Genomic DNA, 16,200 nt, shown 5'->3' on the forward strand with positions numbered 1-16,200 from the left:
GTGCCTCAGTTTCCCCCAGAGAAAACAGCCCTGAACACCCCCCCGGCCCCGAGTCCCCAGGGCTGCCCCAGACAGCAGGCACAGCACCGGGGTGCAGACTGACCCAGCCAGGCGCAACAGGAGCCTCATTTAGCAGCTTCATTTTGTTTTGCCTCGTTTTTTTTTCCCCCCTTTTATCACTGTAAATTCCTCTTCTGATACATTCTAGGCAAAAAATAAATGAAGCATCCGAGCCAGGCGGGCAATGTTCTTCCAGAAGTACTTACACAAATCGTTAGCATGTTAATGATTGTGCCACGCCAGCTACTCCAGGTGGCTGAGCAGCAATAAGGAAGACCCCAGACCAGACCAGGCATATGGAGGATGTGAATATATTGCCGGATTAAATAAAAGAATAATAGGGGATATACATTAGCGATGGGCTGCGTTGCTCCATGCTGGCCCCGCTCCAGCTGCAGGATACGGGGACTTCTGCCACCGACTCCCGCTTGTCCCCTCTGCTTGCCTTGGCCCCTCGTTTTGCGGTGGGTTTGCTTCCAGGTGACAACAGGTTGAGGTGCCACCATGAGTACCAGGGGCTCTGCTCGGGGACGGAGAAGCGGGGCTGGTTTCCATCAGCTTTTGAGACTCCTGAGAAATTTGGTGCATGGGGAACAGGGTCCCTGTCCCCACACCCACATCCTAATCCCATGGGATTCTCAAAAGCAGACCTGAATGATAACACCACTTAAGGAAGGGATGCTCTGAGCCCTGACCCCAGGGATACTCTGAGCCCCGACCAGGGGATGCTCAGCACCCCATTGAAGCGATCCCAGCCTGGGTGTGTGTGGCCAGCACAGCTCTCTATGCCCATGCCCCCGCCAAACCTGCTCACCCCCTCCCGGCACAGGCAGGAGGGCTGATTTGGTTGATTTACAGACACCTTCTTCAAAATGGCACCCGCTTCAACCTTCCTCTCGCCCCAGGGACACGAGCACACACGTCTCAGCCTCTGTTTCCCCCACACGCTCCTTCGCTGGTAGGACCCCCTCGTATTCCTGAGGAGGGACAGCTCTGTCCCCGAGGGCACCACAGATGCCCGGGTGCTGTACCCCGCTATGATGATGCTTTGAAACATGCCGTGCCTCAGTTTCCCCTTCTAGACTCAGTGACACCCACCTGATAGAAGGGGGACAAAAGGGGACCCCAGCTTTTCCCGAGTGCTTTCAGGCACTTCCCACCCTGCTCCTGGTGGAAATCTCCTTGGAGACAAAGCAGACCACGAGGATGCTCTGCTTCGGCAAAGGGGTGACAAAGGGATGAGTTGGGTTGTGGGCAGCGCAGGCAGGAGCCTGGCAGGACCGTCCCCAGGGACCCTGACGTGGGGGTGACACCCGGCTCTCGCTCCCCTCCCTCTTGCAGGTTCCCACTGGCGTCCCCAGGATTTTTTCCCCCTCTCAGGCCAACTCTCATCCCTTGGCATCCCACGCCCGGGCGGCTGCTGCCACCATCTCGCCTGGCACCTGCCTGCTCCAATTCCCCTTCGTTATCTCTCTTTTGTTAACGATGCATTCACTCACCAATTTAACCTGGATTAAAACTGGCTCGCTCGCTCGCTCCCTTGTTCTCCTCCAATTAATTTGTTCGTCACTTCTATTTCCAAATTAATTCATCAGGTTCTTTGGCAGGGAGAAAACAGCGGCGCCCGCGGTCTGCGCTGCTCAGGAAGGGATCAGGGTTAATTATCCTGGTGGGAATGACCGGGAGGGGAAGCGGAGCAGGGGCTCATCCCGGGATGGGGACCCAGATCCGGGGTGAGCAGCATCCCCTGGACCAGCCACGAGCATCCCACCGAGGGGGGGCCATGGGATGGGGAGCCCACAGCTCAGCCACACCAGCCCCATCACTTCCACGCTCCTTCGGGAATATGTCACAGGGACAAAATCCTTACAGAACAAAACGTGGCATCTCGGGGGGGGTTGCCTTGGTCCACGGTGGGGCGAGGTGGGGGGCCAGGCTGTGCCCCACAAGGGTTAACGCCGGGTACAGCACGGGGTGTTCGAGCTAAAAATACACGGTGACTTTTTCTGTATTTGCTCTAATGAGTCATTCTCTTTAAGTAATTTATTGCTCGTTACATAATCACTTTCATTTTCAGCTTGAGAAAAATGGAATTTTTTTTCCCTTTTTTTTTTTTTTTTTTAATGAAAAGGGCATTTAGCAAACCCTGCAGGCACACGAGCATCGGCCATTTTCCCAACTCTTCCCTGTATTTTTCTGGCGAAGGGCCGGGATGCTGCCACCAGCAGCTCCTCGGCTTCTTTCACATCCTCCAGCGAAATCCTTTCAGGAGCCCGGCAGGCACCAGGGTGATGCTAAAGGGGGTGGCTGTGGGTGCAGGGGGGCTCTGGGTGCTTGGGGGTGGGGGCAGAGCACCCTGGGGCTGGCTCGGTGGGGACGGTGGCAGCGGGGAGGCTCCAGGATGGGCTTGGGGGGGCCAGATCCACGGTGCCCAGCCCAGGCACGTCTCACCCGGCTGGGGCAAGCGCTTACCTGCACAGCCCTGAGGGCCAAGCCTGGGCTCCAGTTGTGTCCCAGCAAGCCCAGTATGGTGCTCCAGCAATTCCAGAGCCAAGTCCCAACAAAACGAGTGTTGTGTCCCACCAAGCCCAGTACCGTGTCCCACCAAGCCCAGTACCGTGTCCCAGCAAGCCCAGAGCCGTCTACCAGCAAGCCCAGTGCCATGTCCCAGCAAGCCCAGTGCCGTGTCCTAACAAGTCCAGCGCCATATCCCAGTACTGCATCCCAGCAAGCCCAATACGGTGCCCCAGAAAACCCAGTATCATGTACCAGCAAACCCAATGCTATGTCCCAGCAATCCCAGTGCCATGTCCTAACAAGTCAAAGAGAAGGGGACCCCAGCTACCCTCAGTACTGCGTGGGGGGGAATGGGGGTCTGTGGCTCAGGCCCCTGTGGGACTCGGGGGGGAATCTACCGGCTGGGGGGTGGGAACCCCGCTGTCCTACCCCTGCCAGCCCTCGCTGCTGGCAGCTGCCTGCTCCCCTGCCACCGAGGCGAGGGGGGTGAAGAGTCTCGGGTTTGGAGCTGCAGACTAGGAATTAACTACGCCAAATGTTTTATTTGTGTAGAAACGCAATTATGCTAATTAAAGCATATCTGTAATTACAGCACTTAGTGGCCCGTAAGTGCACAAGTGACTCCGGTGACTTTGGAGAAGCTGGAAACCTGGAGGGTGGCTTGGCCCCGGCGCCAGCGAGGTCCTCGGCAGGGCGAGAGCCAGTGTCCCCATGGGGTGACAGCGGTGACCCCAATGCCTGCAGAGCTGGCGGCAGGAACAAGCTGGGGCTCGTCGCAGAGGATGCTCGGAGCACGCAGGGATGGCAGGACAGATCGGTACCCGCAGCCGCATTTCGGCACAGGCATCTGCCGGCAGCCACGCCGCGGTCCTGCCTGTGCCGGGTGCGAAGGCAAAGGGCAGGCGATGCCGCCAGCGCCCGAGGGATGAGGGAGCAGGGGGAAAAGCGGGTCCCCGGGGGGCACGGGTGGGCATCACCCCCGGCTGCGAGCAGGGCACAGCCCCGGGTGGGCACCAGTGCCCGGGCAAAGGGAGAGGCTGGTGTGAGCGAGGCGGAGGGGGGAGCAGGCTCGGAGCGCCAGCTCTGGAAGTGGCTGAGGCTCGAGAGCGTATCAAGAAGGGAGAAATAAATGGGAAGCAGAAGAACATGACAGCCGAAGCACCGGCCAGACGGACCCGCGGGCTGGCTGGGATCAGATAACTCGGTCTCCAGGCAAAGGCAACGCAGGAGATCGCATCTGCCCCTGCCTCAGTAAAGCCCTCGCTGTGGGCAGCGTGTGATGGGGGGGACGAGGACCATGGCGGGGGGACGGGATGGGGCTGAGGGGAGACGCTAAGGGGGCACGGGACAGCCCGGGGCAGGGGGAGCAGCAAACTCAGGGCGTTTCGGGCTGGCGGAGCAGCGGGCATCGATGGGGAGCTCCGGGGTCCCTGCACTCCCAGGAGACCTCCATCCTTCAGCGGCGAAGAGCACCCGGAGGCAGCCAACCTCCCACGCTGGCACCTGCCGAATCGGATTTCATCTTCCCCAGCCTCAAGCAGCGACAGAAAATTGCCTGTTTACTGCAAATGCCGAGCCTGAAGCCGAAGGATTTCGCCACGTGTATCTGAGGGACGGATCACGGCGAGGGCATGGGGGTGCCCCGTGGTTAAGCATCGCCGTGGCATCCACGGGCAGGACGGGCAGGGATGGCTGCTGAGCTCCTGTGTCTAATTTAGAGCCATTGTCAGCTCTGGGTAATTACAGGCCTGCATATTAATGGGCAGGTGCTGCAGGATGCCGGGCGGTGACACACCAGCTGCCAGGAGCGCGGGAGGGAAAGGGAACGGTGTCACCGAAGCTTTGCCGGGTGCGATTTATTTGCTTAACAAATGCATCGAGCCCTAAGTGCCTTCGATAAGTCTGCGGGAGGGCTGAGCTCTGTTTGCATGGCAAATGCACTTCCCCGGCTGCTGCCCGGCCCTTAAGTGTTGGGTCCCGTGCAGGCAGCTGCCTTCGCTGCCAGGCTGGAAGAGCAGCTCCCCAGGGCTTCGAGGAGACGCAGGAATGCAGCCTGGCCCTGCCTGATGCAGCTGGAAAGCCTGGCAGCCCTGCAAGCCTGCAAACCCCCATTGCAGCCCTGCAAATCCCCATCCCCATCGCACTGCACCCCAAGACGCCAGGACCCAGCTCGCTGGAAGCAGGAGGGTATCCCCGAGCCCCCCGGCAAGCCGTCCCCAAGGGGGGACACTGGGAATGCCGGGTGATGTGAGCTTTGCATGGGGGCACCGGAGCAAGGAGGAGGGGAAAGCAGGAGTGCCACCACCTTGGGGACCTCCAAGCGAGGCCACCGGCACCCCGAGGGAGCCGTGCCCACTCCACAGCCCCGGCACCAAACCAGGCAGGAACAGCACCCGGCGCGGCAAAGGCGGCGAGAGAAAACACACGGTTACCCTGAATCTCTGGGGAATTGTCCTTGGATAAATGCAGCGTTACAGACTCTGCCAACTCATCTTTCAATTAGTAGGTTTAGTTGATAACCAGAGGAAAAAAAAAAGGCAGCCGGAGGTGGTGTTTTAGCATGTGTTCGTTATCTTCCCAGTGCTGTTTGCTGTTTTTCCTGGCTTTTTTTCCCTTCCCTGAGCCCCCTCTCCATCCTGCCCATCCTGATGCACAACCAGCCCCACTGCGCATCCCCATCCAGCACCAAACTGGGCTCAACCCCACATTTGGGGTCTGGGGTCCCCTCCATCCGCTGCCATCAGCAAAATCCCACGGGAATAGAGCAGGACTTCAGCATCCTGCCTCTGCTGTCTGTGCCTCATCCCTCTCTGGGAACCACAGCTCCTCCGGGAGCAGGGATACTCTCCCAGGCTGCAACACCCTGGATTTGTCACCAAAATCTCTGTGTCCGACCATGGTGCAAGCGACAGCTGCTCACTGGGCCAGCCTCCCCTCCAAAATGAGCCAAATCTCCATGTCAGGGAAATAAACGCAGTGCAGGCACCGTGCAAACACAAATTATTTGTATTAGCAAGAGCAAGCCTGGGGATCTGGACCATCAGCGGAGGGAAGGGAAAGGACACAGCTAAAAGACGCTCATGCCTTTGAGGCTCGTCGGGGTGAGAGCTGCTTCATCTGACACCCATTTGCTTAAAAGCCCCATTTCGCTGAGCCAAGCTTAGTTTTTAATTTGCAAAGCTCTGCCTTTCCCTGAGAGGAGGGAGTGGGCTGGCAGGGGCACTGGAGGAGGGACAGGGCTGGCAGAGAGATGCAGGGGCACGTTAACCCAGGGATATGCCCCGGGGGATGGCAGCGCATCTTGTACCTTAATCAAGCGATGAAGCGGTTTTTATGTCTGACCAAGCCTCTCACGCAAGGAACGCTTCCCCCCGTCTCTCTCTCCTCTCCGGGGACAAGGTGACAGCGGGAGGGTCAGAAGAGACCCCTCCTTCAGTGGGGCACAGGCAGTCGTCCCCAGCCCCAATGCTGTCCCTGGCAGCGGGGACACTGGTCCTGATGCTGATGGGAACGCCAGGATGGCGGGCAGCTCTCCCCCAGGACGGGCACGGAGATGCCGCATCCTTTGGTGATGGTCCCTGGCGCTGCCAAAGCCCCCGCGCAGCGCTGCTCGCCCCCGGCTCCCTTGGCACCAGCCCTCCGGCAACGAACTTCAATCAGCTTCTGCAGCGTGGCCAGATCCTGCTGTCGGTGTGACCAGTGCCGCAGCAGGTCGGGTTATTAATGCTGGATTGCACTTTCTATGAATTAATGGTTTTTCTGCGGGGTGAACTGCTGGCCCCGGCTTCTCTGCCACGCCGTGCCCAGCCGGGCACCTGCGGGAGGGCTGGCAGCCAGATGCCACCCGGCAAGAGTTCCCAGCCTCAGGGGTCCTGGTGGGGTCCCCAGCCTCATCCCCTTCCCTTCGGTGGGGTCCCCATCGCAGGGTCTGGTTGACTGTGGTGCAGGAGCGACGGTGCCAGGATCCCACCGAGCTGCACAGGGGAGGATGGAGCAGGGAGGGATGAAACGGGGTCCCCGGGGTAGCACCTTGGTCCCACGGTCCTCTCAGTAGCACCATGCCTCTCTGCTGTGCCTGCAGATTTGGGGCTTGCAGGAGGGAGGGGAGTGGGGGGCATGGCTGGGGTCCCCCCTGCCCATACTGGTGTCCAGCTTGGGCTCTCCGCACACTGGGCTCGAACGTGGGGCTCGCTCCCCGGCACGCTCCCGGCTCCCGTGCACAAGCGATACACAGGCGTGCCTGACTTTGCACTTCTTGCGGAGCTGCGGGCTCGCCAGCCCACGGACCTGCTGTCCCATCTCCCTGCCAGCGCGGCGGAGAGGGGGGGGTCCCCAGCAGCGCCGCAGGCCCCTGCCAAGCCCCCACCTCCGCAGAGCCCCTCCATCCTCACCGAAACAGCCGTGGCCGCAGCACACCCACGCACCCCGGGAGCCAGCTCCCACGCTATTCCCTGGGGGAAGAGACCCCCTTTCCATCCCCGCATTCCCATGGGAGCAGTGCAGTGGGACAGCCTGCTCTGGCTTCTTGAAGAGGGGGTGATGATCACGGCTGGACCGAGGGGGGCCCAAGGACAGGCCCCCAGCATTGCCCTGATGCAGCTCCCGGGGTTTGGGAGGGCACGAGCGGAGCTGCTGGCACCGGTGCCCCTTCCACCCAGCCTGCAGCACGGCACGCATCCTGCCCCGGCTCTCCTCGGGGACCACAGGCAGCTGGGCAGCCCCAGGGGTATCCCGTCCATCTGGCAGGGGCAGGATCAGAGCCGGGTGCCTGGCAGGGAGCCACAGCAATTCCCAGGAGTGTCACTTACCTGGGGACAGCCAGCCCCAACAGCAGCCCCCCTCAACCTCTCCCTGAGTCCCCCCGGGGTGCGGTAAGCCTGGCTTCCACCGTGAGCATCCCCTTTTCCCGCAGCATCCTCTGGAGCAGGCGCTTGCTCGGCTCTGCGGCTGCATCCACTCGCATCCCAGGTTTTGCCAAGGGAAACCAGCACCCAAAGGGCACCTTAGTGCCCTCGTGTTTATTTCAGGGGATGCTCAACCCTCAGCAGCTGGGCTGGGGTTTCCTTTGGGGCAGGAGCCTCGTTGACGCCAAGCCATCCCCCTTGTGAAATCCTCTGTTAGTATCTCATGGCTTCCTTGTGATGGGCAGCTGCGCCGAGAAGTCCATCTGCACGTCCAGACCAAGCCCAAACTCACCGTCCCCGGGGTACAACAGGGCAGCAGTACCCAAGGTGCGGGCAGGTAATACCGGGCTTGGAAGAAACCCCCTAATTAACACATTGCAGCGCTCTGCTGGAGGAGCCCAAGCCTCTGACGGTGCAGAGCACTGGAGGGAACGCAGGGGAAATAAAAGAGCAAAAATTTCATTAACAAAGGTCACGCTGCTCCTGGCTCACACTGCTGAGCTGCGGCGCTGGCTGAGCCTGCCCCGACCCTCTCCCTCCCGAGGGACCCCCGGGATGCCCTGCGGCCAAAGGCAGCCGCGGGCGGCGATGGGGAGAGGAGCCGGTGCACGCATGCGGCCGCAGGGCTTTGCCGTGGGTGCTGGCGGCTGCAGGCGTGGGCTGGAGCAACCAGAAACCTCTGTGAGTAAATGCAGTATGCCCAGGTGCCCGTCACCCTGGCGTCTGACACCGAGAAGGCCCCACACAACCCCCGTGGGCTTGCTGCAACTTCTCACGCCTTGAAAGCTGCTTTACCTGCAGGCTGTTGTGAGTGTCTCCAGCCTCGCACCATCATTCCTGGCTCAGGCTTTAGCAAAACACTCAGGTTTTGGAGGTTTCACCCACGAGCGTTTGCTGACTCAGCATCAGTCCCACTCCCCAGATGAGGCCGGGAAGGGTGGGAGACGAAGCCGCCCCACGCGGCAGGTCCCAGCCGTGCTCCAGCTCAGCCGGTGGGTGAAGGACGTGCATGGGGAGAGCCCCAGAGCCACACTGCTGGGGAGAATGGAGCCAGCTGTGCTGAGCGAGCAGAGGGAAGGTCCCCAGGTCCCCTGTCCTGGAAAAACGAGCCTGACCCTAGTCCTAGCCCTAGTCCTAGTTCTAATCCTAACCCTAAACTTAGACCTAGCCCTAGCTCTAGTCCTAACCTTAGCCCTAACTCTAATCCTAACCCTAAATCTAACCTTAGCCTTAACCCTAACCCTAGTTCTAGCCTGAACCATAACCCTAACCCTAAAATTAGCTATAGTTCTAACCCTAACCCTAACCGTAACCCTAACCCTAGCCCTAGCCCTAGCCCTAACCCTAACCTTAGCCATAAACTTAGCCCTAGCCCTAACCCTAACCTTAGCTCTAGCCCCACAGCAGCCGGTGGGAGGCCAAGCCCATCTGCCGTGCACCAGAACCGCAGCCCCGAGCAGCCCCGCACCCCAATTTCCCACCTGACCAGAACCCCAAGGTGCTGCAGAAGGATCCGGGGGGGTCCCATGTCCCGGGATGATCACGCTTAGGACCAAAGAGCCTCCCACGGGTCCCATCCGGCAGCGGGAGCTCCCAGCTTGCAGGCAGTGACAGGGCAGAGAATTCTTGCCTCGAGTAGCTGATAATAAAATCATTAGGGGATGTACCATCACCCTGCTTGAGCTGGGAGATTACCAACTTTGCTGGTACCAACACCTCTCCCCATTGCCAGAGCCGCCTTGCTCGGCCCTGATTTCTTATTTAAAGGCTGCACGGCTTCCCCCTGCTTTTTCCACGCGGGAAGGATGCTGCCATCAGCCTGGCTGTGTTAGCACTAGTAAAAAAAAAAAATGGGGAAAGGCCCCATTTTTTTGGAGGGCAAGGAAAAACACAGCAGCACCCATGGCTTGTGTCCTTCCAGCCGGGCATCGGCTCAAGGACAGGGCTGCAGACCCATCCTGGCTGCGGGACCAGGGACACGGAGCAGCCCCAGTGTTATCCCCTTGCAGCAAATAAACCCCAGTGTGCAAACTGCTGCGAAGCCGTACGGATGTCCCAGCTCCACTCCGAGGGGAGCAGAGGCTCCGGCTAAGGATGATGCATCACCTCCCAGCACCCAGCAGCCGCTGGCCTCGTCCCCAAACACACGCCGGCTCCATCAGCGTGATATCCTCACCAGGCTGATCAATCCCACTGCTTGGCAGGGCTTCACACCCTCGGAGCCAGGCTGGGTGCCATCCAGACCAGCGAGGTCTCGTGTCCCAGGCTACGGCTCCCTGTATTCCCAGGGAGGAGCGCGTTCCGGCAGCCCTGCCTGTACCTTGCCCCCGCAGGCAGGAGCATTAGGGGCTTCTGCTGCAATGGGGTGAGGTTCGGGGTGCCCGGCAGCGAGGAGGGGTTTGCAGGGAGACTTTGCACGCCAGGCAGAGGGGAGCAGCAGCATCTTCATCCCGTAGCAGCCAGACCCTGAACCTCAGGGGATGGGGACGAGGACGGGTCCCCTTCCAGACCTGCCTGTCCCAGGGCCACGTCTGCCCGCGGCCAAGGGGAGTGCAGCCGCATTTGGCCGGCAACAGCTCAAGGAAAGAGGCGGGGGGAAAAAGCCCTCCACCGGTCTTAGCCTTTCAAATGCTCCTTATAAATAGCTCCTCAGTGTCTTCTGAGTCACCCAGATGAAACGTGCAAGTTAATAACGAACTGGGAAGGGGCTGGGAAGCGATTACAAGCCAGGAGAGGCTTTCTGGCTAAGTCATCATTTCTGTGACGGGGCTGCACCGGCAGCTGCCGTTTGCTTTTTCTCTCCTCGGGTGCAACAGTCCTCCACTGCATCTGGCGAGCAGAGGGCTTTGGGGATGCCGAAACACTCTGCGAGGCCATCCTCACCAGCCGCAACGCCCGGGCCAAGCCTTGAACCCCCCCCAGCCCCAGACAAAAAAATCAGGTTTTAATATTTTCTATGGGAAATACACCCACCCAAAACCACCTCCTTTTTCTATTTGATTTATTATAGAAGATGCAAACTGACAAAGACCCAGAAGGCTTGAACCCACCCAAAATCTCCCTGCAAGGTCTCAAGCCATCCTTTTCCCTCTGACTCCCCACACTGGCATTGCAGGCAGGGCTCTGCCAGGCTGTGCCAGGGCAGGCAGGGCGCAGGATTTGGGGGCAGGAGCAGGACCAAGGGCTGCTGCTGCCAAATAACCTGCCCCAGGGACATTTCTGAGCCGACACTCGGCGAGCGCCGCAGGCTGCTGTGCTAGTCCATCCCTCGAGGATGCTACGTGGGTGACAAGGTTTGGGGACACCTTCCTGCTGCCTGGGGATGCCATGGCATCGTGGACCACCATTGACCGGGAATGGCTACCCGAGGACCAGCCGGAGACCCCCCATCCAGTCTCCAACCCCCCCAAAACAGCAAATCTTGGGGTCATCACCCATCGCTGCAAGGCAGGCAAGACCCCCACCCACCCTTGACACCTCAGCCAGGGGGGTCCGAGCTGCCAGGCTGCCCGTTGCCTGCGCTCTGCCGGATCTCCATCGCCTAAACCCCCCCGCTGCCGTGCGGATAGAGCCGCAGCAGCAGACAAAGCATCTCCCAGTGCTCTCCATCCCCCTCGCTCCCCCCTCCAGACAGGCCCATCCATTAACAAGGACAGCTCAGCCCTTTGCAGGAGAAAGCTGGACAGGCAGAAAGTCCCAGGCAGCTCCGGGCCCTGCCTGCGTTTCTGGCTGCAGCCCAGCGCAGCTCTCAGCGAGCCACGTGGGAGCCGGGAAAGAGACAAAAGCGAAAGCGGGGACCCGGGTCGGGGAAGAGCAGGAGGCAGGAGGGATTCCCAGAAAGGGCTGCTGCATCCCCCTCTGCCCCAGGGATTCCTGCATCCCCCATGCAGGAGCTGCCAGCGAGCTGGCTGCCCACCCCAGATGGATGCTCATCCTCCCGGAGCTGATAGAGCAGCGCAGCTCCCGGAGGGATGCGCGGGGGGCTCGGATGGAGATGATGGCCAGGGCACGTTCGGCGCAGCTTCTCACCGGCAGAGCCGCCAGTGCTGCTGCCCTGGGCCGCGGCCAGCCCCGCGGTGTGCCGGTCTGCCCGGCGGAGCGGAGGCCGGCCTGATTGCCTGCATCTGCGCTAGCATCTGGCTGGCAGCCGGCAAGCACCGGAGGTTAATTCCCCAACACTTTAAAACCACTCGCTGCTCTGAAGCTGAGGATGCTCAGGGGGATGCCCCAGGGTGACGGAAGGGAAGCTCCTGGCCGGGGTCCCCCCCACCCAGGGGACCTCCCCAGGCATGGAGATGTGCAGGGTGCCAGGAAACTCACAGCCAGGAGCTTCCCCTCCATCCTCTCCGCGAGGCACCTCTGAGCTCCTGGGCTAGGTGCCCAGGCGGGTGGGTGATGCTGAAGTGCCCCAGACACCTCCCAGTCAACGTACTGGCACCAGGCTGTGAGAAAGGCAAAGGCACAAACAGCCTGAGGTTTTGGAAAAGCCCAGAGAACATCACACGCAGCCGCTTGCAGATCCCAAGGAACCCAGCAATGGGGGACCAGGCTGCCCTCACCCCACCGAACCCCTTCGCCCTGGTAAGTGGGTGCCCAGTAAGGAGCAGAGCTGCCCTGGCCACGCTGGAAGCGGCGATGGAGTCGGTGTTTTCCACGGCACTTTAAACATGCAACCCAGGGGCTGGCAATAACCACGAGGCAGAGGTTCGGAGCGGGGTCTGGCGGGCTCGGCAGCCTGCCCTCGGCTTTGCAGATGCTCAGACATCTCCAAAAGGCGGCTGAACCACTTCGCCAGGCAGCTCGTGCCCTCCACGTCCCAGATGGTGTTGCTCCCTGGCTACCTGCAGAGTTAATGCCACCGGAGCAAGCCATAGAATCATAGAACAGTCTGGGCTGGAAGGGACCTTTAAAGGTCATCTAGTCCAACCCCCGTGGATGCCACATCTCTGCTGCCAGCGCTGCCTTTCAGGCCGTGCTTTGGGAGAGAAGCGGGGAGTAACGGCGAGGATGCACGAGGTGGGGAGAGACCGGGTTTCCCTCTGATGTGTGCCCAGGCCACACAGGTAGCAGCAGGTAGGAACATCAGCAGCATCACGAATGTCATCTCATGCCATCAGCCCCTCCAGCTGCTCCCCTGGGCACCCCCTGGGCCAGGACCCCAGAGGAAGCGGCTCCCAGGTGGGTGCACGAGAGAGGTAAAATGGGGATGGTGCAATACACATCGCCCTTGCATGAGCCTTGATGGGGACACACCATCCGGGTCCTGGCATTTAGCTGGGGACACACTGTCCAGGTCCTGGCATTGACCTGGAATACCCAGCACGGAGACTACTGCACTGCTGCAAAGATGCATAAGAGCCATCTTTGTCCCCTCGAGGGACACCGGGCCCTTCCCTCTGCCAGAGCCCACCGGCTCCCGGCCACTCGGCCGGCCGTGCCCCGGGCAGGACAGAGCTCCTCATCCCAGCTGCGGCCGCAGCCACGGTCCCTCTTCCATCACGCGCCTGGCACCGACCCTGTCACCGGACCAGCGCTGAGCGTGGTGACTCTTGGCCAGCTCACACGTCCCCCCCATCTGCTCCTGGCAGGCAGCTGCCAGAAGCGAACTGGGCAGCAGGGAGAGCTGGATGAGGAGCAGGCAGCCCTGCCTGCACCCCGAAGGAAGCCCTGACCTCTGCCCAGCCTCCGCTGAACCAGGTCCTTCCCTGCAGGAATGCTCAGAGCGTCGTCTCTGTGTTTGCAATCTGCAGAGCTCGGCTGCTTCTCCCCCAGCCCCAGCTGCTGTTGGATGCTGTGAGAGCAGCAGCTCCGGGCACCCCGGCATCCCACCCGCCGCTAACCGGGTCAGGAGCCGCCCGCCTGGGAACACACTTCCCACCGGAGGAAAAAGAAGGAGAAAATGGGTTAAAACGTGACCTGGATAATGCAAAATGGCACTTGACTGGCTGCCAGCCGACGCTCCCCTGCGATAAATCAGAGCTTATCAACCGCGCACGTGGGAGACCTGGCCCACCGACGGATCTCGGCCCCACGCAGCATCCCCAGACGGGCAGCAGTGCTTTGAGACGGCGGGCAGTGGCACTGCTAAGATCCGCCGGCAGCATACAAGACAAGCCAGCATTAAACAACACACGGCTGGAGCAGAGGCAGAGAGCCGGCAGCATCACCCCACAAGCGCTGGCCCCAGCGGGGACACCCGCTCCAGCCGAGTGCTGAAGGAGCAGCCAGCTGCACGGGCAAGGGCATCATCTGAAAGCTCTTGGGAAGCTTTTCCACCTCTATATATCCCCCAGTGTGTACAGGAACAGGGACAAACATCTCCTGGGAAGGACATGAGATTATATCCTGGGTAAAAGGGGGAAGCATCTTGGCTCACCATTCCTGCCTCTCCTGCCCTGGGCGGCTCGAGGCGTGCAGCCAGTCCAGCTACACTAAGTTTCTATAGCATCTACCTTTCTTAAAAGCCATTAAACAGCAGCTGCAAGTCAGGAGAGGCACTCCAGCCGGAAGAACTATAGGGATAGCATGGCATTTCAAGACCTTTGTGTGTTTTGCTTAAAGAAAAGGACATGGGCACATGTTCTGGCAGCAGCATGAAAGGATCTCTGCAGGGAACAAAGCACACGCAGCACCAGAGAGCGAGCCAGGAGAGCTGGGGGGGAAGGATGCTGCCCACAGAGGAGACTGGACCCAGCACCCACGGCAGTGTAGGGGGATCAGCAGCTCTTGGTGCCTCTGGAAGGTGGGTCTAAGCCCCACACCATGTGTAGGCAGGAGAGATGCTGGAGGCTATTTTCTATAGGGAAAGGCAAGCTTCTTATCTGAAGGTCACCTCGTGAAGGTGCAAAAACCTGGTGATGCCAGAGGGAAACATGTGGGGCTGGGGCAGGAGCGGGCGGCAGCTTCCCTCACGCCCTGATGGTCCTGTAATCACCTAAAGCACCCGCTCCAGGAGACCTGAGGCTGCTCCTGGGCACATCCCCATGTGGCGAGGCAGCCCCTGGGAGCGGTGGTCTCGGTGCAGGGTGCCGAGCCAGGTGGTTCGGCCCGTGCCTGAGCACGTGGAGCCAGCACCACCAGACAAAGGAATCCAAGCACCGAGCAGCTTTCCTCCTCATCCCCTTACACCCGCATCCCTTCCCCGCCGGATCAGCTCACCCCTCTGGCAATGTGGGATCTGATCCCAGCAACTGCTGGGGAGGGGCAAGGGATTGGGAGCACCCAAGATCTCTCGGCACCCGGGAGGCAGAGCACCCACGTACCGCAAATCGCCTGTGCGCAGCCTGCTACCCAGCAGCTGTGGAGCCTCGTGAGTGCTACACACACGCGCGCGCAGAGCCGGGGGTCTCCGCCATCCCTAGCCGAGCCCGTGGGCGATGGGAATTCAGGCACCGCATGCTTCCCGTTAGCCAGCTCAGCCCCTCTTCCCACGTGGGCTCTCTGGAGCATCACCCTTCACCGCTTCCAGGGAGCACTGTCATCCCTCAGCAAGGTCACCCCACGCTCACTTGCAAAGCCCCTCGTGCCTGCGCCGTGGAACAAGATCCCTGTGAGCCCCGAAGCCCCTTCCCCACCTCGCTGCATGCAAACAGGCGCAGCGACACCGGGACCCCCAGACCTGTTGCGTGGGTGGGTGTGCGGGGGTGGCTTCTCATGTCCTGCGTGGAGCTGCTGAAACCAAAATTCAGAGGCCTGACCTGCATTTCACAAAGTCACCCATGTCCCCCCCCCCCAGCCCACCCCCTGGCCAGGAGCCTTCTGCCCCCATGGGGAACCACCACGGGGCGAGGGTGGCTCGGGAAACGGGGAGATGCTGTTCACACCAGCCTTCCGGCACCGACCCCTTCAGCCAGCCGCCAGCGATGACCTGCCCTGGGCTAACACAGGTGGCGAAACGAGGAGGGGGGGGGGGGGGGGTCGCAGCCACTTGTCATTTCCCTGCCACCCCCTCCCCGCCAGCTGTCAGGCAGGAGGAACTTTTTCCTGCCTCCCCTCTCCCCGATGTCTCCCTCACTCCTTCACCCAGCATCACCCCCGGAGCATCCCTCCCTCTCGGCGCGGTCCCCCCCCCCCCCCCCCCTCCATGCCCGGTGCCGGCGGGAGGGGACTCACAGGTCAGACGCGGCCGCCTGGTACGGCTGGCTCCGGCAGAGGATGGAGTGTCCACAGCCCTGGCCCATGGCTCCGCATGCTTCGGCAGCCCTGCCAGGCGGGCGGCGGGGGCTCGGCTGCGCCCGGTTCTCGGTGCTGGCTGGGAGCGGAACCTCCCGCCGCGCTCGGCGAGGGTGTCTCCAGCTCGCTGCTGTCACCGAGCCCGATGCAGCGCGCCGAGGCGTGCGGGAGGGGAGGGCGGAGGGTGGGGGTAGGGGGGGTGCGGGGGGAGCCGCTGATTGACGGCGCCGCTGCGGCTCCGCGGGGCTGGGCGGGGGCCGAGCTGCTCGCCGCGGAGGGGCCGAAGGGGTCCGCACCTGCCGCCCGCCGCGGGCCGCGCCCGGCCTCGCCCGCCGCGCCGCGCCGCGCCGAGGGGCCGCCGCCTTTGTCTAACGAGGCGCACGCTGGCCCTGCCCGCCCCCCCCCCCCCACCATCCCCCCCCCGGCTCTCCCTGCGGCGACAGCCGACCCGCCGGCGTCCCCGACCCGCCGGGCAGCGGGTCCTGCTGGGACCGCAAGGCCGTTCTGCCCCGGGGGCATCGGGCAGCACGGAGCAATACTGGGCAGC

General features: G+C 61.6%; 1 protein-coding gene across 2 annotated transcripts in view; it reads right to left on the bottom strand.

Annotated features, from left to right (window-relative positions):
• Positions 1 to 15,892, bottom strand: part of PDE2A (phosphodiesterase 2A) — a 52,018-nt gene extending 36,126 nt beyond the window's left edge. The window contains exon 1 of one of the 2 annotated variants that reach the window (XM_041118434.1): positions 15,594 to 15,892. In XM_041118434.1, coding sequence (XP_040974368.1) covers positions 15,594 to 15,661 — 68 coding nt within the window. In that variant the 5' untranslated portion in view covers positions 15,662 to 15,892. The remainder of the gene's footprint in view (positions 1 to 15,593) is intronic. The other variant, XM_030042968.2, reaches the window with a different exon arrangement.
• Positions 15,893 to 16,200: the final 308 nt, after the last annotated feature.

Source organism: Aquila chrysaetos, chromosome 19 (assembly GCF_900496995.4).
Source record: "Aquila chrysaetos chrysaetos chromosome 19, bAquChr1.4, whole genome shotgun sequence".
In the NCBI taxonomy this organism is placed as follows: domain Eukaryota; kingdom Metazoa; phylum Chordata; class Aves; order Accipitriformes; family Accipitridae; genus Aquila; species Aquila chrysaetos.